At 37.3% G+C, this 26,864-nt stretch overlaps 2 protein-coding genes across 3 annotated transcripts; both read right to left on the bottom strand.

Annotated features, from left to right (window-relative positions):
• Positions 1–451: 451 nt before the first annotated feature.
• On the bottom strand, positions 452–17,449 carry LOC142080704 (cation channel sperm-associated auxiliary subunit epsilon-like). 2 transcript variants are annotated; one of them, XM_075146570.1, is made up of 6 exons: positions 16,776–17,449; positions 8,786–8,838; positions 7,247–7,280; positions 6,076–7,156; positions 3,665–3,721; positions 452–1,360 (listed from the first exon to the last, which is right to left on the bottom strand). In XM_075146570.1, the coding sequence occupies exons 1-4, from the start codon at positions 17,103–17,105 to the stop codon at positions 7,073–7,075; spliced, it is 501 nt and encodes a 166-aa protein (XP_075002671.1). In that variant the 5' UTR covers positions 17,106–17,449; the 3' UTR covers positions 452–1,360; positions 3,665–3,721; positions 6,076–7,072. The 2 variants fall into 2 exon arrangements, with proteins under 2 accessions (XP_075002671.1, XP_075002672.1); XM_075146571.1 differs by lacking the exons at positions 452–1,360; positions 3,665–3,721 and adding an exon at positions 7,948–8,001 and having other exon boundaries at positions 7,117–7,156.
• Positions 1,234–26,544, bottom strand: CATSPERE (catsper channel auxiliary subunit epsilon). The gene is made up of 8 exons (XM_075147917.1): positions 26,539–26,544; positions 26,183–26,268; positions 24,029–24,094; positions 20,201–20,693; positions 19,591–19,812; positions 6,608–6,733; positions 2,865–3,025; positions 1,234–1,360 (listed from the first exon to the last, which is right to left on the bottom strand). The coding sequence occupies exons 1-8, from the start codon at positions 26,542–26,544 to the stop codon at positions 1,234–1,236; spliced, it is 1,287 nt and encodes a 428-aa protein (XP_075004018.1).
• Positions 26,545–26,864: the final 320 nt, after the last annotated feature.

Below are 26,864 nucleotides of genomic sequence, written 5' to 3'. Positions count from 1 at the left end.
AGGCACCTTAGATTCACAGAGAGAGAGATGCACGGCACCCCGCACAGATGTTGCTACGCACCTCCTCTGTCTCTCATGCATTTGGCATACACGCAGCTGAGGTGGAACACAGATGTGCAAATGCTCCAGAAGGAACTGGAGGGCTTTCACCTATGCTTCAGCCCATGAGACCATCCCCTCTTAACGGAAGACCGACTTAGTGTTCAGTAGGAACAGACTGTTTTCACTGGAGGTGAAATTTCAAAGTTGATTTCTGATTTTTTCTCATTTCTGTCTTGGTACAAACTGTACTGAAATAGATGGGATATGAATCATGCAAAATGAATCAGTAACAAATGATTAAAAATGCTCATGTATTCTTTGTGCCAGATTTCTACAGCTTTTATAATCTTTATGAAAATTTTCATAAACTTGTGAGTATCAAATGAAGTGATCATGAGAAGTTCGACCATTTATTTACCTATGGAGCTTTATTAAACTTACTTTAGGACAAACAACTTGCCATTAACAGCATAAGCTTTACAAAGTATCTTAACTTGCCAATAAGAAAATTCTGGCTAGAAGTGCAAAAATGTCTTCAGCTGGAATGAAAAAATAGATTCAAATAAAACACCTTTTATAACAAGTATTGTAAGCCTTACATTTATATATTGAAGGAGAGAATAAGCTTGACAGGATATATAATCCAAGTATGTACTTTAAAGATAGAATTAACATTTGTTAGACAAGAAGTAAAACATATAGTATCAAAAAAATGTCTTCAGGAACATATAATATTCGCTCTATGGACTGTGCTGCTCATTACGGGAACTGAATCGGCTGCAGCCCCTTGGGCAGAGTGGAAATTTTGCATGCATTTTTCTATCAGATTTCACACTGAAAAGGTATGCTAATAGCTTCAGTAAGTCAGCAAAAGCCGTAAGAAGGTGAGGCTAACCCAAGCATGAGGTTCACAACTGCAGCTTAACTTAGTTCGGCTTGAAAGGTGTCTGTTAAAAGCTACTAGCCACCACTAACCTATACTCACAAATCGGTTAAAGTTGTATTCAATAGCATGTCCTTTATATTTAAAACTAAATACATTAAATGATATTATAGAGATACAAAAAGGGCTTATAAAAACATTAATAAACAGTATTTCAGCTGTCTAAAATGACACCATATTTTGACAATTTGTTTTATGCGTTGTCGTTAGTATGACAGATAGTAAGATACTGGTCTTTAAGTCTTGGTCTAGTTCTCTGGAAAGCTGAGTAATGTTTGTATGTTAGTAGTAGTGTATTTGTAGCTGATGATGAGGATGACCAAAAAGATGAAGAGCATGATGACTGAATAGAGCGTAATTCTAGGCGTATCTGACCTGAAATGCAAATGAAATATGATTAAAATACAATTACTTTTTAGATTCCTGCCTTAATTAGTCAATCTCGGATTTCATACTAGCAGTACATTCACTTGGTACAGTAACTCATGACAATATTTATTTGATTAATTACTAGGGATTTCTTTTAATCTGTATGGTCATAATGATTCAGAATCCAAAAGGAATACCTAAATTATTTGCTTTTTCAGTCAATGGCAATTGACTTTTTCAGTCAATTGCAATTCCTTTGATTAGGGAACAAGAGTAAAGCCTTTCCCTAATAAGAGGTGACTGTACTGGGGTCCTTAGAAGTTCATTTGGTTTAAAAAGCTTTCCAACTCCAGGTATCTTTTGTACAGAACACAGAAAATAAAATACCACACAAGTTGGAATGAGAAGCAGGTAGTATCCACTGGTTTCCCAGGCTGAGGCCTGCAGGCTGGGGTCTGAGGAGTATCTCTGAACACTTTTCACCTAGTCAAGTACGTTGTAAGCCTGGCTAAAGCAATTCGCTGAAGTTTCTGGGAGAAACGTTGGAGAAGTGCTAATGGGATAATGTTAAAATTTTTTTTATTCCAATCCACACAAATCCTGTCTTTTTTTACCAGGAGGCTGTGGAAACATGATTTCTGCGAGACTAATATTAGCAGCTAGAAATAAGTCTAAGCAGTTGCTTAGATGTGTCTAGCTTTGTGGATCTCATAAGAACACTTGCATTACAGCAAGCGAGGTTGAGAGGCTGGCAAACTTCCTGTTTGCTTTCAAATAGAGATTCCGGAGAAACTGCATCATTAAAAATGTGTGGATAAATTCTTCTGCCTTTATTTGTGAATCTTCTGCACAGAACAAGAACACAGTATCTTGTCTTTATGTTTTTGTAATATCAAGTTTGTTTCACACAAATATTAAATAATAGAATAAGACTATAAGAACAATTTAATATATTAAATAACAATAATATTTAGATTTATTTTATTGACTTCTTATTGGAATTTATCTATGTTCCCAAAATATATGGGATGTGGGGTAGTACACTGAATATTATACAGATCAATTTATTTTAAAAAAATTGGAGTGGATAAAAAAGTTGAAATATGAAATTCTTAATTTGAACTAAAGGGAAGACAAATATTCTTGAACAGAAGCAATATTCTCGTTAAGTTCTTGTAAAACATGATAGGATATTTTCAAAGATTCTCAGATAACCTATGTTTATTTACAAATAGTATGGTTCTTTTTTTGTAAATGCCTCATTGTTTTCAGATTACGTACTCAGTATATATGCTGTGGATTAGTCTGAAAAATGGAAAAGTCAAGGATTCTGAGAAATGACACCCTCATTTCTAAGTAAGTTAGAGCTAGGCAGAAGTGAAAATATTGGTAGCGCCCAAAGCCAAACGAAATCCTGAGCAAAAATATTTTAAAAATATCACTAGTAGGCATTTCATCCATTTTCACCCCACATCATTACATTTTATAACATTAAAAAAAAGACAATAACCTGTAGTTTCGATCTAATGTTCTCCCTCTGAACACATAAATGGCACTATGACTAGTAGCCCAAACAATGTAATTGTTCAAAGTGCTGTTTAAAATCTGATACTGCTCATGCAGTCCTTCATTTGTACTGTTCTGATGAAACACAAAACAAGATCTGTAATTCTGAACAGAAACAATAAAAGAGTTACTTATTTTTGAACTAGCTTGGAAAAGCAATTAAACACAAACACAGATTCGGTGTGGTGGGTTTTTTATGTGCAAGTAGTGGCTGAAAATTGTTAATAGATTCTGCTACGTAAATGTTCAACTGAGCATAAACTAAATGTCCATATGAACATAAATTATATAATTCAGTCCCTTGACAGAGCTATTAAGAAACTGCCAATAATTTACCAAACACATATATCAGTCCCTACAGTAACTATATTTCTCCTAAAGACATCATCTTAGAGAACTTTCTGATCTTATAGCTGTAAGTCAGTCTGTATTCAGTTTATCATACTCAGTCTCTATTATACAGATATCATACTACTAGACAGAAGAGACAGAATAGAAAATAGACAGAGAACTTGGAAGATGACTCAGAATTTATTTCTAAAAATCTTCAGAAAATATTTTCCTCAATCTGAAAGGGGCATGAAGATGCTTCATAATTATGGCTAAAATCCTGGACAAGAAAGTCCTGGACAGGACAAAGCATTAGTTCTGTGGATATTACAGAATATATTCTGTTTTTTCCCATCCAGCTTGGCTGCTTGAAGGTAAAACCCCCAGATGTCATGGTTCATACATTCTCCTTACATTCTTTCAACCTCTTGTTGAAACTTGTGGATTCCTGGCATGGCTTCCAATGGGAATCTGATCAAACAGCAAAAAAAAAAGAGGTTACTTCCTGTGCATTTCTCAGGAGGTATTGTCTATATGTACATGTCTACATTCGTATCATTGGTATGTGTATGTAAGCTCCATTAGTCTGAAAATCATCCTGTTGATATAGATAGAGAAGGTACACTAACATATAAGATGCGAAAGGTTGCTTCTGCAGAAGAATGAATTTTAGGAAAAAAAGATGCATGCAAGCATTTCCTTGGCTAAATAAAAGTAAAAAAAGTCTTGGGTAAAAGTTTTATATGTGTTCTAAAAGTCACGTTATCTTCACAGAAAACTATAAAAAAGGTCAGCCATGGGGAACTGACTCTCACCTACACTAATGGGCCAAGGTAATGGTGATTGAAGAGGTTATCTTAGTGGACAGGTTTAGAAGAGGTTTGTAGTCCCATACTCAGAGGATTTTCTTACTAAAAGATGCAGAAATTTAGTTAAGGTTCCATTAAGAGAACAGTTTGCTGGCAGAAGAGTTGAGTCTACTTTGCTTCTTCAAATGTCTACCATCAAGAAGGTGGGAAAAGCAGATTAATCTTCACATAGAATAATCTTTAACCTAATTGTTCAAGGTTAAAAAATGGCATGAAATGAACTGTCAGAGCTATCAGAGCTTTAGCAGAGCTAACAGAGAGACCTGAACTCTTCAATTTGAATAGATAGTAAAGAATATAGAACCTTTGACACTGTCTCCCACAGCATTCTCCTTGAGAAGCTGGCGGCTCACAGCTCAGACAGGTGTAAAAACGGGGTAAAAAACTGGCTGGACGGCCGGGCCCAAAGAGTTGTGGTGAACGGAGTTAAATCCAGTTGGCGGCCGGTCACGAGCGGTGTTCCCCAGGGCTCAGTACTGGGGCCGGTCCTGTTCAATATCTTTATCAATGATCTGGATGAGGGGATCGAGTGCTCCCTCAGTAAGTTTGCAGATGACACCAAGCTGGGCAGGAGTGTTGATCTGCTGGAGGGTAGGAAGGCTCTGCAGAGGGACCTGGACAGGCTGGATCGATGGGCTGAGGCCAACTGTATGAGGTTCAACAAGGCCAAGTGCCGGGTCCTGCACTTTGGCCACAACAACCCCAGGCAACGCTACAGGCTTGGGGAAGAGTGGCTGGAAAGCTGCCCAGAGGAAAAGGACCTGGGGGTGCTGGTTGACAGCCGGCTGAACATGAGCCGGCAGTGTGCTCAGGTGGCCAAGAAGGCCAACGGCATCCTGGCCTGTATCAGAAATAGTGTGGCCAGCAGGAGCAGGGAGGTGATCGTGCCCCTGTACTCGGCACTGGTGAGGCCGCACCTCGAATCCTGTGTTCAGTTCTGGGCCCCTCACCACAAGAAGGACATGGAGGTGCTGGAGCGTGTCCAGAGGAGGGCAACGAAGCTGGTGAAGGGCCTGGAGCACAAGCTTTACGAGGAGCGGCTGAGGGAACTGGGGATGTTTAGCCTGGAGAAGAGGAGGCTGAGGGGAGACCTCATTGCACTCTACAACTACCTGAAAGGAGGTTGTAGCGAGGTGGGTGTTGGTCTCTTCTCCCAAGTAACTAGCGATAGGACGAGAGGAAATGGCCTCAAGTTGCGCCAAGGGAGGTTTAGACTGGACATTAGGAAAAATTTCTTTTCTGAAAGAGTGGTCAAGCATTGGAACAGGCTGCCCAGGGAAGTGGTTGAGTCACCGACCCTGAAAGTATTTAAAAGACGTGTAGATGTGACACTTAGGGACATGGTGTAGTGGGCATGGTGGTGTTGGGTTGACGGTTGGACTTGATTATTTTAGAGGTCTTTTCCAACCTTAATGATTCTATGATTGTATGATTGTATGAATTGCTGCTTGGAGGAGAGCTCATAACGGAGAATATGATCTTATGAATAGTGATTCTATGAATTGCTGAATTTATTGCAATATAACTAACAATGCTGATAATGTATTTTCAGCACAAAATTATCCTTTTAGATCATTTTGTGATTAGACCAATGCAGTATTGTCATATGAGCTTTATTCCACCCTGTCAATGTTTCACCATGCCCCCCTCCAAGGATATCAGTAACGCAAGGATATGAAGTAAGATAACAATAGATTTTATTCACACTATCACCAGCTATTTCTAAACATACATTTTCATACCTATGGTCCCCATATTTTATCCAACGTAGAGTTTTTACTTTGTTTAAGCATCATGGGCCAAAACTGTGCTTTGTACAGACAACCTGCCTGTTAAAAATACAAATTAAAAAAAAAAAAAACAACAGATTACAAATGTGAATTTTAAATGTGTATCATTTGAAAGTATGGTACGTAAAAAGGTGGCATCATGCTTCAGTATATTTGATTTACGTACCTTTAAGAGATAATTGTGTTTGTCAGGGTTGGAAATGAGCTGTATATGTATACATAGAAGAGTGTCAGAGTTCTTTCATAAATAGAGCTGTCAGAGGAGGTAAAGTTCCTGTAACACTGTATGTAGATGAGGAGTTGGCTTAAATATCCTTTGTCATCCTACTGAAAAAGGAAGCAATGTACTAATTTTAATTATAAAAAGATCGGGCAGAATTAGTTTTGATGACCATGTGGATTAGTGCGTATCATTTTTTTTCTCTTTGGAGAGAAGGCAGTCTGAAATTTCAAAGTGATTTAATTTCCCAAACTCTATTCTATTGGGGATATTTTTCTTCTCTTTACTGTATTGTTTCGATACCTCCCACATGCATAGTCTATGATGTTAAGTCCAGTATATGAAATGTTAAAACGTTATGCAGCTATATACATCCATTCAGACTAAAGAGGTCTCAGCATGTGTAAGAACAGTCGTACTTTGCATGTAGACCATTATCCATAAAACATTTAAATTACATTCTCAGTAGATGGCTTACTTCTTTCATGAATGAAGTGTACCCATAGTAAGTTCTGCCTTTCATCTCCCATAATATAAAATTTGCTTCAACATTTCTAACATATGAATCGCCATCATATCTGTAAAACCTGTGGAATGTGACATTTCAATAAAACAACACAAGCACACAAACAGCCTTTGTATTCAGAACTGTGCATGGATCAGTGAGCATGTAGAGCTGCTGCCGCTGTGGAGGGTAAGACAGGTAGGCAGCATGCTGACAAGACGTTTTACTCTAAGGCGTTTTAAGGCGTCTTGCAATTACAGCACTCGTGGTGCAGCAATACCCACTGAAACCAAAGCATCCTGTACTGTGTGCGAAAAGGAAACAAAAATTTGATAACATTACTCTTGCCATTGGACTTGGATGCTTTCTGCAGCTTCACATCCCTACACGACCTTGGTAGAAGTCTTCCTCGTGCCTCACAACTTACTGGCAGTTTACTTACAAGGAAATAACAGGTTGGAAATACTTTTCATAATGAAGTTCCATTAGGCAACCATATTTATCCCAATCATAATAGGCTATCTAAAAAAGAAGTTTTATTCAGATATTGAATGTTGCACTCTGTTTCTCTTTCATATGCAGCCCAACTAGAATGAAACCTGTACCTTTTACCTGGTCCTCATCTGTTGGGTTCCGCAGAAATTTCCTAATGAAATGAAATGAAATGAACAATCATTAAACCTCTTATTTTTATTTATCTTGATATAAATAGTGTCAATTGTTTAGACAGAAAGATTTCAACCTGCCACTCTTCTCGTTGACTTAAAAACATAAGCAGCAAGGCTGTCTTTCTACTATACAGTTTAAACTTCCTTATGTTATTAAAAATCAACTTAAAAACGACACTGGTTTCTAAAGATTTGTAGCCAACTATTGCTATCAGCATTACCCAGAACTAGTAACTAAAAATTTAGATAACAGAAAAATTACAGTCCCCAGTTTCCTCACACTTTGTTTAACAGCACAATGGGTGAAACTGAACTACAGCAAATGCCCATTAATCTGTTGGGATCAGGTACAGATAATGCTTTTGCAGATATTTCAGAGAGTAATCTGAGAAAAGAAAAAAATATTTCAATAGTTTTCTGTATTGATTCAATCAGGCTATTCTGGTAGAGAATACTTAGAATACTAGTTCACTTTAAGTTCCAAAGTACTGTACTGTAACAAAAGAAAAAGATGGTAGGAACATTAATATCAGAACAGCCTCATTTTATATTAAGTGATATATATTCAAATTCAGCACTTCAGTTTCATATGACAGTATGTCCAAAATGCCTAGTCTTCTTTGGGCTGTTAATATAGTGTCTTACCCAGGTATTTTTTAGGTAGTGAAATTATGTTTTTCACAGAGTACTTCTACAGGTCTAAAAGACAAGGAAAAAATAATCTGTATAAATTAGCTTCATTTAATACTTCAGCAGTGCACAAACATGTAAATGATTTTTCATTATTCTACGCTTTAAGAATTATCATTATTTGTACAACAATTTTTCATCTTTTTTTTTGGTATTCTGAACTCTGTTCACAAAAAACCCTTTCCCAATAATTTCAGGATGTTACTGAATTTTCTAAGGATATTAATTTGTAAAGAAAATATGAAAAAGCTGGCTTTGGAGATGAATTTTAGGCTAGTTTAAAATTAATGCTAAAGGTAAAAGAGATCCATTGGTTATGCTTTTATTTTCCTGAACTCTTTGATTATGTCAGAAATCTCAGTATGAGAATGAAGTTTGAGTTAATAATACTGTACTTCCAATCATGGATGTACACAGTTCAGAGAGTTACAGGAAAATAAGGCTGAACAAAACACAGAAGATCATCTTCTCCATCCCACTGCCCCAAGACAGGATAAAGGATAGCTACATTATACTGGCTTTCCCAGGAATGATAATGAGAATTGATAATATTATGGAAAGTTGGATATTTTATTTAAAAAAAAAAAAGCTAGTTTTTTCCCTCAGAAGGAAAAATCTGTAAATTTGTACAAAATTCTAAAAGATAAACATTTCAACTATTTTTATGCATTTATGCAGCAAAAGAAACATTTTATAAATCTAATAAGTGATATATTTATGAGGCTAAAAATACCACTATATAAGCATTTATTTCAACTAGTTACCCAGAAGTAAATAAATTATTAAAACTTACCTCTCAACAACAATATGCCTTCCTGGAGGGCAGCCAACATAAAAGTAAGATACCTGAAAAAAATACAAACTTTAGTTTACCCAGGTGTCCTGGTTTCAGCTGGGATAGAGTTAATTTTCTTCCTAGTAGTTGGTATAGTGCTATGTTTTGGATTTAGTATGAGAATAATGTTGATAACACACTGATGTTTTAGTTGTTGCCAAGTAGTGTTTTACACTAGTCAAGGACTTTTCAGCTTCCCATGCTCTGCCAGGTGCACAAGAAGCTGGGAGAGGGCATAGCCTGGACAGCTAGCCCAACTGGCCAACGGGGTATTCCATACCATATGATGTCATGCTCAGCATATAAGGCTGGGGGAAGAAGAAGGAAGGGGGGACGCTCAGAGTGATGGCGTTTGTCTTCCCAAGTAACCATTACGCGTGATGGAGCCCTGCTTTCCTGGAGATGGCTGAACACCTGCCTGCCGATGGGAAGTAGTGAATGAATTCCTTGTTTTGCTTTGCTTGCGTGCGCGGCTTTTGCTTTACTTATTAAACTGTCTTTATCTCAACCCACGAGTTTTCTCACTTACTCTTCCGATTCTTTCTTCCATCCCACCGGGGGGGAGTGAGTGAATGGCTGTGTGGGGCTTAGTTGCCGTCTGGGGTTAAACCACAACACCAGGAAACCTTCCAGAAATGAACCTCATCCATCCACTTTGAGGAGTCTGGTCACTACTAATGGGAATAATGGCTATTGCACCAGTTCTGCATGATGGTTCACTACTATGGCTCCCTTCTCGTCCACAGACCGTTTCATATCTTACTCATCTTGGACACTTTTTCATCAATACTGTACTGTGAACTTCCTCTCTTCTGCATTTCTACGTAGACAGTGTTTATATTATTTTACATAATGTTAGTTAACTGGAAAGATACGATTTGGAGTGAAATCCTCCAGGCAGTGGGGCAGGATTTGCTCATAAGAATCTGAGAAGCATTGTTACTGTATTTTTTTTTCAAATTACCTTATCAAGCTACAGTGCCTACTTGATGCTGTAATTTACATGCATTTTCAAAGATGCTAGGCTGCAGTTCAACTGACATAACACCGCTGGTTAATTATCTGTAAAAGAATCCCCTGCCCAAAACAAGAATTTGTGTTAGAATTTATTTTTAAATAAATCAGTAACACCAAAGAAATGAAATGCAGCAATATCAACGTCATTTCATTTGGAGGCTAGAGGCACCCATTATTATTACTTTTTATTTTATTATCACATCACCTACAATGTCAGTGTCCCATTTTACTGCCACTGTACTAATACAGGTATCATTGTGGTATTACAGGTGGATGTTTGAGGGACTATGAGAGTCAGTCCTGGCAGTCAGTGATTTTTAAATGCTTATTGATTCCAGAGAAACAAGTTTGACTTTATTACATCTCCTGGTTACTTTTGTAATAATACAGCAGCTATCCAAGGACAGACTACATTTTTCAATGTTAGTTTCAGGACTAGTTCTCTTGGAATGCTAGAATAAATTTTGCTTTGGGAGGATGGATTAATGATTGCTGTGAAATGGATCTTTCTAGATAAACACAAGTCCAATTGAAGCGAGATAGTGAAGACTATCTAAGAAGCTTAGAAAATGTGAACAGATAGTTTGCAGACAAACCACATTGTGAAATGCAGAAAAGTCAAGTTTGGGTGGGAGGTTGATCACTATTGTGGGAGATTTGGGCTTATTATTGAACCCATTAACAGGTGCAGTAGAATCTGGAATTAGGAAGATGGAAATAAGCAGAATTAGACATCCTATCTGAATTCACTTTTTGCAGAACTCTGGCTTGTGTTGAGGTAAGGTGAAAGGCATAAGACAACCTACTGTAGCACTGAAGCTGAAATCTATCAGTCAGAGACTGTTAACTCAGGAAGCCCTAAAACAGAATACTTAGCTGGTTGCTCCTATTGTAGTTTTCCATAAAGAAATCAATTTCAGAAAATCATTGGTCCTTGCAAACAGTACTGAAGACAGCTGATTGTATTTCCCATCTGTGATCTGAGATTCTGAAATGGCAAGGTTTATTCACTAGCATTTTTAGCACTCCTTGAAGAAGAATATTGGAGTTGAATTGGAAGCTTGATTCAAAACTTTTAAAGATCAACCGTTTCTGACAAAAGAATAATCAGGCTACTTTGTCCTTTGATGCAGAGCATAGTGAGGATATCATCAGATGCGCACAGGGTCTTTATGGCTCTATATTTCAGTATATTAACGTGAAGACCTTTGTCCTTGAATCCTGGGCTAAATCAGCTGCGTGAATTCTGTAACTTGCCAAGAAGCAATCCATTTTGACTGATTTGGAGGGAGGAAAAAAAGGGTGGAATGGCATACCCACACAGACATTTTGAGGATCCTGCCACCATTACAGGTATGAGCTGATTTGAAAAGAGAAACTGAACAGCATGCTGAGGGGAGGGAGCAGAGAGGAGGAAGTCTGAAATAATCAAACATGCTTAAATGAAGGGCTCAAAGATGGAGATTCACATCACAAAAGTGACTAGGGACGTTACCTGCCTGAAAACAACCAGATTTGACTGCATGGGGGTGCTTGAGCAAAACACAAGCAGAATTATCTCAGAAACCACAAGTAATTTCTGCTCATAAAGTAGGCTTGATAAATTTGCTAATCTGAGTTAGAAGGCGGCAGAGGAATACGTGTGCTAATTCTGGGCATGCAGTCCCTTACAGTCCTTCTTCCCAAGTGCACAGAGCAAACTGAAAATATGTGTTTGCTTTTTTATACATCACTGTTACTATCAATGGCATAGGTGATTACCATATCTAAAGATATGGTAGCTAAAGAGAAGTATGGTATTCTCTGCCAAAACTTGGTATCTTTGGAGATGGGGGTGCAAGATGTAGGGCCCTGCCAATGATAGATTTACTGATAGATTTAAGATTGTTTCATTCATTGGCAGTGAGATCCTCATGGGTGATAGTTGGTAGAAGAATCCAGAAGACTACAGGACAGCTCACCAAAGTATAAAGTCTGTGCTAATTGTTGAAGAAGGTTTTAAAATCATCTGGTATCCTAAAGCAATGGTGGGCTTCCTTAACAAAATGAAGGAGGCATTACCAATGTCTGATGATTCCTGGTAAATGAATAAGTATTTGGATGAAAAAAAAGGAATGAATTGGAGGAAAGACCTCCAATGCCAGTGATTATAAAGTGGGTTGCAGTACTGCTGATTCAAAGATGAAGTCAAAGAAGAATGACCATTTGGGGTATTTAGCCTTTTTCATGGATCACTTGCCAAAATCTTTGGGTGGATACTTCACCTAACTGAAAATGTAAAAATCTTGTCTTGGATGGAAAGCAAAAAGAGCTATTCAAAACAAAACACAATACAGAGTCTGAGCTCATTACCAATTGTCAGACCAGTTTAAGGGAACACATGAGACTGGCAAAATAACTTCTAAAAACATAATGAGTGTAATTATGGGAACAAATAAAGGAAAGCTGTTTTAAAGCATACAAATCACAGTAGTTAGGACTATTAGGCATCTACTCTTGCTTTCTGAGTATCTCAGGACATTTTAATTACATCTGGATTCTTCTAAATAAAGCACAGTAAATTTAGTTAACTAAAGCATTTCAGTTCTTAGGTGATTACTTTGTGACATATGAAGGTTTGAAGCCTCTGAAATAACAGGGAATTGTAATTAATTTTACACGTAAGAACGAGGTCCAACAACCCATGCATCTGTGGAATAACACTCTCCCAGCTACATCAGTGCAGTGGTTTAGTCTATCTGATATCATATTCATCTGTGCTCAAATTCTGATGCTTCAAAGGAGAGTGAAAACAAACACACCTTCACCTCACAGAGGATAATTTGGCCATTGTGTACTGGGAAAACCATACCTTTCTAATTCCTACAGCATACCTGATGGAACAATTAAGCCTGACATTAAATTATGTTTATTTTCTTGTGCAGAGTTGCAAGCATTACAAAAATTTTGAGGGCAATAGCCACTTTCTTTTATCAAACATGAAACAAATTGATTTTGTAGGTGTCACATTGTAAAACTTTTCCTTTATTTACCAGATAATTTTTGTGATCCTAAAGCCTTCTTAGTATTTTTACATTCCTTTTGAACCAGGGATATTAGAACTGGACACAAACATATTAGTCTCAGCTTTATCAACACTATGCACCAAAGCAAATTGATCTTATTAGTTCTTATTCATATTCTCTTTCTTATACATACAAAAATCCCATTTGCTCCTTTGCCAGAGCACTGTACTAAGGCTACATGTTGAGGTGCTTATTTTAACAGTAGCTGAAGTCATCTCCTTCAAAGAATGAGGTGGCTCAATCATGTGCCACACTCAGTAATCTCTTGTATATCTTTCTAGGAAGAATAGCTCTTAGTTTATATGTGGAATGTAAAGTTTAGAGTCTGGAAAGGCTTTATGATATTTGCAAAAAGGCTTACCAACTGAGAAAAGACATTTTTTAGCCTGCAGTAGGCTATCGATTTGTTATTAACTCACTCACAAAACAGCATCTTGATCGTCAAAGGGACATTTGCATTTCTGAAAAAAGCTGGTTAATAGTATGGAAGAAGGTCAGAACTGTCTCCTGAGTAACCTGAGTATCAATAACACTTTTAGAGATGGAGAGATGATTTCAATAAACCTGTATGCAAATCTCAAACAAAACTGAGGATAAGAGAGTTAGAATTGATCTCCAACCCCAGATCCTCATCAGTGAATACAACCTGGGGATGTAGGTTTGTTCAACAGCTGTATCTTCACCCAGGAATATATAAATGCTGAAAAGCCTGTCAGCTGGAACATAAAGATTGAAAAGAAACTTTGGAATAAATCTATGTACTATGTAAAATGCACATGTTTTTTCTGTCAATAGGACCCTTATAAACCCCTTGTAACAGGATTATCTATTTTATATTTTATAAATATCTTATTTGCTTTCCCTAATGTGACTCATGGGCTGCATATGGCCCTTCTTGAAGTATTACAGCAACAAGCAGTATTTTCCCATTAGCAATATTAACTGTATTATTTAATTTATGTAAATAATTGTCAGGGCAGTTAATGTAGTACTGAAGAAACTTTTAATTCCTACTTATCAAAACTACATTATCAACTTAACATCTACTCTGTAAATTTTCTGATACTCACAATGCCTTTGTATAATTGGATTCTAAAGTATAGTCAGTTTGATGGTAAAATGTAAATGTCTAAAAGAGAATAAAAATTAACAACAATTAATAAAAATATTTAAACCACAATGATGGCTTCTAATGAGATAAAGGATAACTTCATGATATCTGGAGGATCTGAAAAAATGTCCAGTACTACTTCTGGAACTTACTTTGTATGGGTCCTCCACAGTGCTATGTTAAGTGAGAGGCTGAATCTTTTTTCTACTCATGTGGTTCTAGGTTGCTCAAACACTTTATCTGGGATTCATCTACCCTAAATTAGATATCTAAACTATAGGTCGATATATCCTGTAAACCAGGAGCCTTCATTTAGTTGAGACAAATGCCCTAGCACAGAAGACTAAGCCTGTGCTCTTTGAACCTCTCAGTATTGGAAAAGGCACCCGAGAGGTCTATTCTTATCCTAAGCAACGCAGCTCCCTCCCGAAACATCTGAAAATAAAAGCACTGTCATGCTTGCAATGTGCTTGCAAGGACTGCACAATTCAGCATCCTTATTTCTATCTCCTGTCTTTTCCTTGCTTCACACAGATACCCTCAGTGATTCGGTGTAATTTCTTTTTGGAATCACACATTCTGCTTTCCTTTGAAGATCCCCGTGTCACAGAAGAGAAATGAATAGCTTCTACTGCTGTAGTGAAACAATTTTCTGTCTTTAAGGGGACATGATCATATGCATGGTAGCTACCTGGTCACCTCTACCAGAATGCCAATCCCATTCCACAGTCAGCTCCAGAAGAAAAAAGAAAGCCCTTTTTTCTAATCAGTCACTACTTCAAATATTCCAGCACTCAGTCACCGTGGTCCGTTCCCCATTCTCAGCCTCTAGTAGGGAAGAAGCACAGAGAGGAGGATTAGAATTCCCTTAGAGAGGGTGGGAGCTGGAAAGGGAGGAAGATGAAGGAAAGAAAAGGAAAAGCAAGGAGCCAAGGTCATTGGACAGCAGAATTATATAGCTACCTAAATCCTCAACTCTCTCTTCTTCATAGGCACAACACAGGGAAGGAAATAGCATCTAAGACCACCACAAGAATTTCCCTTCAACAACATTCCCACTGTTGTGGTTTAATCTGGCAGGCAGCCAAATACCACGCAGCCGCTCACTCACTCCCCCCGGTGGGACAGGGAGAGAATCGGAAGGGTAAGAGTGAGAAAAACTCACGGGTTGAGATAAAGACAGTTTAATAGAACAGAAAAGGGAAAATAATAAATAATGATAGAATATACAAAATGAGTGATGCACAATGCAATTGCTCACCACCCGCGCTGACCGATAACCAAGTAGCAATCGGTACTTCCTGGATCATGCCTACCGTTCATATATTGAGCATGACGTCACATGGTATGGAATATCCCATTGGCCAGCTGGGCTGGCTGTCCTGATTATGTTCCCTCCCATCTTGTGTACCTAGCTCAGTCAGTAGGCACGGGAGCTGTCCTTGGACTAGGAGGGCACTTAGCAACAACTGAAAACATCAGTGTGTTATCAACATTCTCCTCATACTAAATCCAAAACACAGCACTAGGAAGAAATTTAACCCTATCCCAGCCGAAACCAGGACACCCACACACAGTAAGAACAAACTCTGCACTCCATGACCAGGCATTCTCACATACATTAGAGGAAAACAGTGATGTCTGTGACGTGACTGGAAATGAATCTGTCTCAAGGAAGGCTGCATTGTGATAGAGCTGGAAACATTCTACCCACTCCATCTCATCAGTGAGAACCACCACACTGCATCTAGAAGGAGGATGAGGCGTGTGTCATATGAACAGCAAGCAACAACAGCTGATCTCTCATCAAATCCTTTTCCTCTACACCATTTACTTTTGGTATTTCCTAACTCTTTAGTCCAGGGCTTGTCCTAAGCCTTGCCGAAACAATCATGCTTAGGTCTGTGTTTTATACCAGGGGTTGGGCCTCATTTATGGGCTTGATAATGGAGCCTTGTTTCTGAGATATCTAGGAAAGGGGGAACTTGTAGAGAGTGACAGGACTTAAACTTTTCAGAAATAGCTGTTGCTTGACAACATGCTATGAATATGGTATAGACACCTAAATTAGCAGGTTGTTCAACCACAGGAGACACACTTTTGATATGCATGGATCATTAGACATCCAAATGTTGACACCCGTGAAACATAGCAGCAGCAGAATGGAAAGGGGCAGATAAACAAGATGAAATGCTGACAAACAAAAGATATTTAAACATGTTTCATATGCCTAAATCAGGGCAGATGATTTCCAGCTTATGTAACTAATTGTTCATGTTTATTAGATGTTCCTGCCCATGGCAGGGGGGTTGGACTAGATGACCTTTAAAGGTCCCTTCCAATCCAAACTATTCTATGATTCTATGATTAAGAAATCCGCCTTCTTAATATTGCAGAATTGTGGAGTTAATTTACAAATTTACAGTGCTGACCTGGTATGATGAAACTTAGTTAATATGCTATTTTAATTTATAGTTTTAAGTAATGGTTTCTCTTATTGAATTTAAAATCCAGGAAATACACTTAAATAATAGCTATATTAGTAGAAAATTAATCTGCATGGACCTATGTGAGCATATACTACGCTGTGAAGTCTCAATAGCAGTGAATGCATGTGGAAAGAAGCCTTTCTCCACTCCTACATATACATAAGGACTATCCCAAATATTACCCAAATACAGCAAAAAATGAAAATGTATAGCAAAATACAGTAGGAAGAAACTTATATTTGAAAGAAACTTTAAAAAAAACTTACCTCATTTTTAACACAGATTCCATGAGCAACTTCATAACTGCTGCTTTTTTCTAGTTGTAGTAGGTGTGGCCTGTAGACTTCCAGAGATGTACTGACAGCCACGTTCTCCTCAAAAGCTACCAGAGACAAAAGTGTCATTTCATCTCCCATGTCCAGATAGTAGACATTCAAATCCATGCTGTGCTGAAAAGCTACAACTAAGCAAGAATCTTCAGAGCTAAATGTAGAGCTAAATATTTCAATTTCCAAAGGACAGGTCTGGCAGTATATTCTAGAACCATCAATTAATAACATGTATACATTAGCAGATGGATTCAAATAAAGGACCATGTTTTTCTTTCCACTTATCCACACAGGAAGCTTTACTAATTCTTTCAAGCCAGTTCTTGCAGCAAGTAAGATGTTATTTCATTGTTATCAATATATTCCCAAAGTAGTCTGTAAGAAGAAAAACAGAAAGAATACACATTTGCATAATTTGAATTTACAAAAGACTATGGCTGTATTTATTTCAAGTTAATTTTTCTTATAGTTGTTATCTTTCTCATATGATATCTACATGTACTTCATTCATATACATCCCCAAGTTAAAGAGAAATCTTTTGACAAGCTATGCCTGGTGGCTGACAGACATATCTTTTGCCCTCTCAATCTCACTCCCGCTTAAAAAAGAAAAAAACCACAGGATCTTGCAGGATCATTTCCTTTGTCAACTGGAATTCTTTTGCTTAAGAATCTGGATGTCATGGAGATAGAAGATGGTTCTTTGTATAGATATAAGGAGCACATTTTGAAGAAGGAAGGGAAACTCCTTTATTTGTTTTTAATGACGGTATAAATTTCAATCGTGTACTGACTAGCAGTGTTACTATGTATGATATCATAGGAGGAAGGGGGATACCAGTGTCTTTAATAAAACCATGACTGAACAAACTAGTTCACCAAATGATCAACTACTTTAAAATACTAACCATACTGCACAAGGTTTTCTGTAATAATGAAATGTCTGGTGGTAATTATATAAATTTCAGATACGGGGCTGTTTCTGAGAAAATAGGAAGTTACTCAGCGCTAGCTAGAGTTTTTGAAGATATAATCCTCATAGGCACACTGCCACTATGGATGCATGTGCTGTTAATACTTGAAGCCATATGGTTTGAGCAGTATTCATGAAGCATGCTCGTGCTTCATCTTTTTGCACATAGGGACATACATGCATTCTGTAGACCCCTCAACTCCATAATTCTAGATCTAAGCAGCTCTATGAGGACCTCTTCCACAGATAGAAGATGAGTAGGCATATGGCATACACATCTCAAGAACTTTGATTAATGGTAAGTAACCCTTTAATTTTTCTTTGTCAGTATACATAAAAAATCCTACTAATGGTAATAACAAGAAGCATCTCCTTCACATCCAGAGCTAATATGGAGTTAGCATATGTTAAGAAAAAGATTGCTCTAAGAAACACTATCATTCATAGATGCTTTTACAATGGCATTATAGGTGGAACTCCAGGTGGCTGCTTGTGGATGTCTGATTTTTTTTATTTCTGATTAGTATACCTTAATCTCTGAAAGCACTTCCACTTAATTCTGTAGAGGGGCTATTCAGCTGAACCGTCTTTGAAAGGAGTTTTCTGTGCTTTTCATTCCTCTGGATACAGAAAGAATGAAAGAGGAGTTTGTCTAAATAATTTGGTCCCGTTCGGGTTAAGATCTGTCTGCTGTCCAACCCAACCCTGAAACTACAGGGAGTTTAGAAAGAGCACAGATTAATTAATTTCCTAACGCTAATGAAATTTAGATATGACTGAAATTTTGAATGAGTTCCAGACCATTCCACATGGAAGAAGACCAACCATTAGTGCCTTGATCTTTTTTTTTAAATTTTTTTACCCTGATTGAGGTAACCACCTTTATACAGAGCTGAATGAGCAAATGAAATCACCATAAGCTCAAATGTCCAGTTTACCAAAGTCATAAGCAGCAATTGTAACTTCTACTGGAGAACAGGCTGTTCTGACAGAGGGAAGCTCTTAACCCAACTTTGAATGAACATCAGAGCAGTGAAGTTGAACAAGCCTTCTCCACCTCAAGTATTGAAGACTGCACTTCTGTCAGTCAACTTCCTGAGACAATACTGCTCCAATATTTACTCTGGAGGCAACAGTTTCATTCTGCATGAGAATCAGATGTTTGCTATGTCTTTCCTTGAATACTCCAAAACTCTGTTGATCTATCAGATCATCTTTTCTTGAAGAGACAGTTCTGGTGAAGCCAATGACTGAGCAAGCAAAACAGAAAATGTTGCAGAAAATAATAGTGACAATCCATTACTATTATTTTGATTCATGGTTGAATACAGCCTCATTTACCTTTTATCTTCTTGTCCCTAACCACATGGCTCAAACACTACTTCTCAAATCCGCTAATGGTGTATTTTATTTTTGTTGACTGTGTTTCTAGCACAGATGTAGATGCATTTTACAGGTCCTATATTGGGTACTGTTTTTCATGTTATGGTCTATTCCTTTCTGAAAACTAGCTGTGGCTCTCTTAAACCAGTATAATCTGAAAGGGATGGTGAAAATAGACTGACTCGTTTCAAAGTCATGAGGAGGTATCTCCACTTCTCCAGTTATCAGCTGCTGCCCCCCAATTTTGTATCAATTCATAAATTTGCTGAGAGTGCATTTCATCCCACTGATGAAGATGCTAAACATATCAGCCCACCTCTGCCAGTTAGACTTTGAACTGTTGACCCTCTGGGTTCAGCCAGTTTTCCACTTGCCTTGCGCTCCAGTCATTCATTGTATATCAAATGCATTGCTAAGGTCACGGTAAATGACATCTACCGTTACGCTCTTGTCCACCAGGTCAGTCATCTTCTCACTGAAAATGATCAGGTTGGTCAAGCATGATTTTTTCTTGATAAAACCATGCTGACTGTTTCCTATTTTATTAAATGTTTCATTATATCCAAGATAAACCTCAGTAGGTGTCCATGTAGCCGAAGTACTTAATTGTTTTCTACTCTCTTTAAAAAAAAATGACACAGCAATTAGGTAAATAGTAACTTCTCTTGAAGTTTATATCAAGGATGTGCATAAGAAATCAAGATGTTTTGGGATACATTTTCAGCTAATGTAATTAGGAGAGCTTCACTGAGATTAATTTACAAATTTAAACTGTGATCCTAAAAATGATTTCATACGGCTGCATGAGCTCATGCAGTGAGAGCCACAGACAGTGTGCAGACCTTATTTCAAAATGTTCTTTAAATAAACTTGTTGCTGTCTGGTCATTTCTAATTCCAAACCCAGCATTACATCAATGAAAAGCAGATCTAAAATAGATTCATCCAGATATTTAATGAAGACCATCCATATCTTAAATGTCAAATGAGAACTACAGATAACTTACCTGCACTGGATAGACAGACGAACACCAATATCTTGAATATATTCCAGTTATTTCACTTTTAGGAAGCTTGTGTTCTGCTCCAAGTTTAAAAAAATTATTACCTTCCCATTTATAAGAAGTACCATTTATTAAAAATATGATTCCATTATCTGTTAGAGCCACATTGGTTACATTGTTATTTAGGCCTTGGGTCAAAGCACCTGAGAGAACTTTTATTTCTATGTAAGTTCTGAATCCACCATTTGCATAGGGAGTTCCAAAATTTGTTAATAAAACTGCTATTGTTGGAAAACATGCAAACCATTTAACGGAGAGGTCACTATTTTGGGGGGAACGGAGTGAGATGTAATTTTCCTTGCTAGGAAATGATTGTTTGGGCCTTGGAATTATAAAAGGAGTATCTAGAGCAAAGCATTCCTGACATACTGTTGGCTTTCCATGTATTTTTGCTATGATGTCATCAGATATTGCAGGTACATCGACAGTCCATAATCTGGAAATGGAAGAAACAACAGATAAACAGAGAAACTTGAAAGATGAAAACTTCAGTCAGTTGAACTCACTGAAAGAAATTCAGCTACATGATTAATGTCACAATCTTAGAAGAGCTGCACCTACAGTGGTACAAAATTATTTCCAAATTCTGTTTTAATTCCAGAAGATAGGTGATGAAATGAAATCAGGGAGAAAAAGGTCAAAATTTGCCTGCAGTTGGACTTCAACTTCTAAACATACAAAACCAGGCATATTCTTATCTCAGTCCTGTCTGGAAACTGTACATGACTGAAAGATCTGACTGAGAAGAGAGTATCTGGAGTTAAAAATGAATGGTTGTAACATTATAACTCCATGGAATAATACAGCTTTAACTATTACTGAGGACACCTTCTCCCCACATTTCCTACAGCCTCCTTTGAGCTACTTGGAATGTGTAGAGGAAGACAGATTAACATGAACTAATACCAAACCCTGTTGCAGATGATGATCAGGGCCACTGATAATTCAGCAAGAGTTGTGTTGATAAGCAATAAGAGAAAATGGGGCTTAACAGAGATAACCTATGTGTAGGAATAGCCTTATCATAAATCATGCAGACTAGCAAACCTGACAACAGAAATACTCATGAATATTGAGGATTTCTAAGTCTTTGGGAAGAAAAATTCTTAGTTTCTACACGCTCAGTGTGTGTGTATGTATGCATCACATTGACGGTTACACATGCATCCCTAATGCACATATTCTAAGCACTGAAAGCAGAAAATGTTAGTATGCTTGGTAAGCAACTAACTTAGAGAATCAGATAAAAAATAACAAATCATATTATGTAATTCTATATCCTTATGCTTACATGCTTCACTTGCCCATGCTTGGTGTATTCATAGAATTATTAATTAATTCCATGAATTCATTCATTGATGGGTTACTTACAAAAATCAACAATCTGTGTGGTCCTCCCAGTTATAGGTACATAGCATACTGTCACTTTATTAGGATATACATTGATATGAACACAGCTCTAGTAGCTCCAATCAAGTCTGGAGTAAGTTTGAAACTTAAAGAGGTTTTCTTGATGAACATTCCCAGGAAACCGAGAGCGTGGATAATGCAAGTTAATCAAGACAGAGAAATTACTTTTGTTACTTTTCAATTAATAGTAGCTGCACAGCTTTCCAATATTACTTCCCTAACTTCAGTTGGTGCAATACAATATAACTCATTCATTAAATACATAGGATAATAAAGGATCTGACAGGGTGCAAAAGGCCAGCATCTCTGAAGTTGACTTGTTCAAATATCAAGGCCCAAACAGTTGTTTCACTACATCAGGATACAGCAGGGCTGACAGAAACTTAAAAATCAAAAAATTCAGCTCAGCATAAAGCAGACCTGGGAGAAGTATAAGCTTTCTAGTTTTGGCTTCTGGAGAAAACGTGATACAGAACAGAACCTACTCCTATTCTTACAAACCGTTTTGAGTTTCCCGAGAAGCTGCTGCTGAGTTTCAGAGGAGATTTAAGAAGCCTAAGAGCCTCTCACTGGCTGTTTACCAAATACTGAGCAAAACTGTGAGTCTGTCCAAGGTTCCAAAAGCAAAAGAAGCTGGTAGCTCAGTTAAGATTGGTCTTGTTTCCTTTTCTCCCATTTCACTGGAAAATATGTCTCCCGAAAAACTGAGTTTGAAATTTCAGTTTTCATACCTTGTCTAGTGATAATCATCCTGTCCAGTCTCACTAGAATTTGAATTTGTCTGTAGGCTCAGTGCTCTCAAGAGGGATACTAAGGAGACTCTTGCATATGATTATTGGATACAAGTTGTTTCACCCCAAACTTACTTCAGTGTTTTTCTATCAACAGACGTATTAACTTCCAGGCTTATCTCAGTAAATTAAATATTTGGAAAGGCAAAAATGATGCAAATTCTGTTCTTGAAGATGTGAACACAAGTGCCACTGGCTTCAATAAAAGGTGTTTCCACAAAATAACCAAGCATGTGTGAGATGATTCAGATGGATCAATAGACTCTCTTTCTTACTTGGAAGAAAAAAGACTGTTAATTTATAAAGCAGTTTTATCTTCTCTTACTTGATTATTCTGCACTTCAGTTGTCTAAAAAAGCAGCAGTTAATAAGATAGAAAAAAGTAATACCAGAACTCACACCATTAAGAAACAATTTACTGAAATTGCCAGAACGCATATGTTCCCATTTCGGGGGGTGGGGTGAATTATTTAAGCTCTGCTGTGAAAAACACGATAGAAAAAGCCCATCTCTGGTTATAGCAACTTTTGATATGGAGTGTTGCTATGTTGCCATCTAGTGATAAAATAGAAAGGTACAACAGATAACGACAGAGGGAGAGCAAACCAAGCCTACCTAAACAGTACTACCCACCCCATTAAAAGTCATACTCGTTTCTTGGAGTATAATACATAGCATTAATTACATGCTGAGAGTAAACTCTTTAAAAAAGAAGGTAAGGTCACAAAATAGTAGTGAACTTCTTATAATTGGCATTAAGAGAGTGTGTAAAATGGGTGAGGGTCAGATGGCAAATATGCTGCAGGAAATGTCTGCAGTTGAGAACCCTTTGTAAAATGTAAATCCAGAATCATTCTCACTACCCCGTGACAAAATTTAGCTCCGATATATTTGGATTAGCTTCACTGAAGGCCTACATAGGATAAAATTTTATAGATCACAAAACTTGTGACAAATACCTTTGCTACACATACCTCCTATTATGTTCACATCACTATTATTTACTGGTTTGTTCTGTTTTCTCATGAACTCACAATCAAATGAAAACTGTGAATTTTTGTCACCGCTGACCTGTCGTGTTTTCACAGCACACCGCAAAATATAGTGAATACTACATACTCTTGGAAAGGAAGAGAAGTAATTGCTCTCAAATGCAGTAAGCAGCGATAAAAGTAGAGCAACTGACAGTATGAGAGTCCTTGTATTAGTTCTAATATTTATTGGTCCAAAATACTAGAAATAACAGTGCAGAAGAGTTTCATCAGGGGCTCCAGCACAGAAAAAATAGGAATTGAAGGGGATGGCACTGCCTCAGGAAGCTCTTCAAATGTCAGGTTTCTCTGGATTCATGAATTACCTTTTTGCGACTGTCCAGACTCACCAAAATCTTACCACAATCCCTTTACTTATTTCTAAGAAAATTGACAATAGTTGCTTGTGAAAAGAAAGAAACTCACTCATCCTTTGGAATCCTATACGATGTTCCTAAGAAAAAAACTCCTATGAACGTCACCTGATGGTAGATGCTGTAGTACGAGGAGGTTCCAGATCCCTTTCGCTTTTCCCTCACCTTCCAACCACTTCCTTGCTATTCTGTTTCCTATCCAGAACATGCAAACTCCCAGTCAAAGCATGACTGTAATATAAGCACGCATTAAAAGAAGGATTAATACTTTGGGTCTTGCTTTATCACATGTGTTTAGAACCATATTACTACGGCCATTGCCCTACTACTGCTCATCAAGGGTATAGCTAACTGTTGATTCACAGAAAATGCTGAATTCTTCAGCAACAGGTGAAAGAAAATGTCTAAGATATGGTACTTTGCACAAGTACCTGAACTTTATCCTAAACAAGCTAGCAGAGACATTGGAAGCAGTTTAACTGAACCTGAATGATACTCTGCCTGAGCTACCTTACTTCTTTTTTGAAATTGTGCCTGAAATATCAACACATAAAATAAAAATGTGCAACCCCCACTTAGAAGTCCAGAGAAGGGTGAAGATGAGTATCTGTCCAAGATTTTTTTCTAAATGAGGATGAGGTGTTTGGTATAATACCTCACACACCTTCTGAACTTCCAGGAATGGCACGCCTGAAAGGGGGGATACGTTTAACTTCAAGCTGATACCTACAACTTGACAATTAAGACTCAAAGACCATTCATTACAGTAAAAATGTTAAGTGGTTTTTGAGTCTAGTCTTGCTTTCTACTCCATGAGCTTCTATACACACGAAGGAGAACAATTACATGCAGTGAGTTTTTTAGGACTGAAAGGCCTACATAAGTTTAAGTACTAGGGTGAATGAAACAAAGGGCAGCGAAACCTGCCTAGTAGATGACAAGCTGTCTTCAAAGAAAAGGAAAAATGGCAAAATTATTACTGAAGTACAAATTTATCTCAAAGTGGAAAAAAGAGGCCCAGATATGGGCCTCTCATCAACAGCTCTCATCATGGCTCTACTCATCAACAGCTGTTTGTAGAGTCACAAGTGTAACAATTTTAAATAGCATTCCATTTTAAAAATATAAATAAAATACCATACCCTAATTTTGGATGCTCCTGAGAATAGTACTTTTCTTTTTTCAAATAGGTGTGAACAAAAGGTTCCTGTCCCAAATTCCGAAACAGCCTTCCGAGTATCTGAGAACTCGGTTTAAGTAAAATAAAGGTTATTATTAATTATATTTTTGTCCAACTAGTATAAGGCTGTTTATGACAACATTTCTCTTTGGAAATCATGAAGATGGAATAAGCTTTGATGTTATAAAATACATTTTCAAACAATGACATACCATTAAAATCATGTTTACTCAAACTATTCATTTCAGAATACACAACACTCAAAGCCAAGTTCAGTTTTCTCTGCATTCTTTCTATAGGATCAGACAGAAAATAAAACTACTTTCCTAACATCTAGTTATCTAATGACAAAAATGCCTTCACAATGCCATTAATATTGTTACCTTTTTCTTCTGTTTCATTTTAATCTTGAAGATAGTAATGTCAATTATTCAATAAATGTTAAAAATTTTAAAGATACAATGATGGCAACTTAATAATAAAAAAACCTAAAATAAATTGTGGTGCCATGCATGCATACCTCATGTCAGGTACTATACCAATGACTCATTACTTTCTGCCATTCGTTTAGATCAGAAACCCACTCCTAACAAAATTTATTGTACATATTAATCTCTACAACTAATCCATGTGGGATAATCTCTTGAATGAATCTCTGTTCAGCTTGTACAACAGGTTGTCACATTTTAGATCTAAATTAAACCAGTAAATTGACATCCCTGTTTATCACATATCATGACTTCCACAATGCTTTTGCTTAAACTTTTCTCCAACAGTTTGCTAGGCAGGTGCATGAGGAAATCTGAAAAGAGGCTTCTGTTTAATGGTCACATGTTACTGCCAGTGACAATTTCTGAATACAGTCTTCACAAAGACTAAAATTTGACTGAATCACTAAAACTTGCTAATTATTCTATCTCTATGAAACAGACAATAGGTTTCACCTCACTCATTATACCTGTATTACTGCTGCAGTATTAACAGGAGAGAAAATCTTGCAAATTTATTTTTCCTAACACAGTAAAAGGAAATAAGTAAAGATGTATGCAGGCAGTATATTTCAATAAGACATTTCCACTTTCAACTGGTAAATTTTCATAAGACATGCATTTTGGCCGTTTTCTTAAGTGGCATCATTTCAACGTGCTTGTGATGGAATAATTGCAGTGTGGTTCAGTTCAGAAGCATCTGCACTTTCAGGATCATATACCCACAAAATTAACTTCTAACAAGTAAAAAAGAGACACAGGTTGATAGTTTTTTAACAAACACTAATATTTTATCAATGCAATAGCATTTCTTCTTGTGACAACACGTAAGACAATGTAATAATATTAACTTACGTAATGTGTATGCTGCAAGCTAGTCTTGTACTCTTTGTTTCTTTTTGATGTGAACAGGCAACAACAACTGAGGGAAGTAGCACCTCCTTTTCTCAGAAATAAAGGGGGAAAGAGTAAGAATTTATGCAGAAGAATTTTTTGTCCTCTGCTGCCGTCATACTTCCCTCAGAAGCCTTTCCTCAGTCTCTCTCCATTCTTGTGGGCTATGCAGCTGTATACAACCTGTTCTGCTGCAGCAAAGGAAGAGGGGTTACTCACTGTTAAAACAGAACTTGCTTCTTGCCAAGGAAATGTTACAAAGCTCTTATTTAAATGTGCATCATGTATGCTTCCATGACTGGCACATGGCTGACATTCTGCTCTTTCAGTCAGGAAGAAGGCAAATACCTGGTATTTCCATCTCATGGTACATGCAAGGGGAATAATCACTCAGTGAGGCAGACTCACCAACTTTACCACAAAGTATAGCAGTGTAAGG

The sequence above is a fragment of the Calonectris borealis genome, chromosome 3 (assembly GCF_964195595.1).
Source record: "Calonectris borealis chromosome 3, bCalBor7.hap1.2, whole genome shotgun sequence".
Classification (NCBI taxonomy): domain Eukaryota; kingdom Metazoa; phylum Chordata; class Aves; order Procellariiformes; family Procellariidae; genus Calonectris; species Calonectris borealis.
The sequence above is the reverse complement of the archived record's forward strand: the minus strand, read 5'-3'. Positions and strand labels throughout refer to the sequence as shown.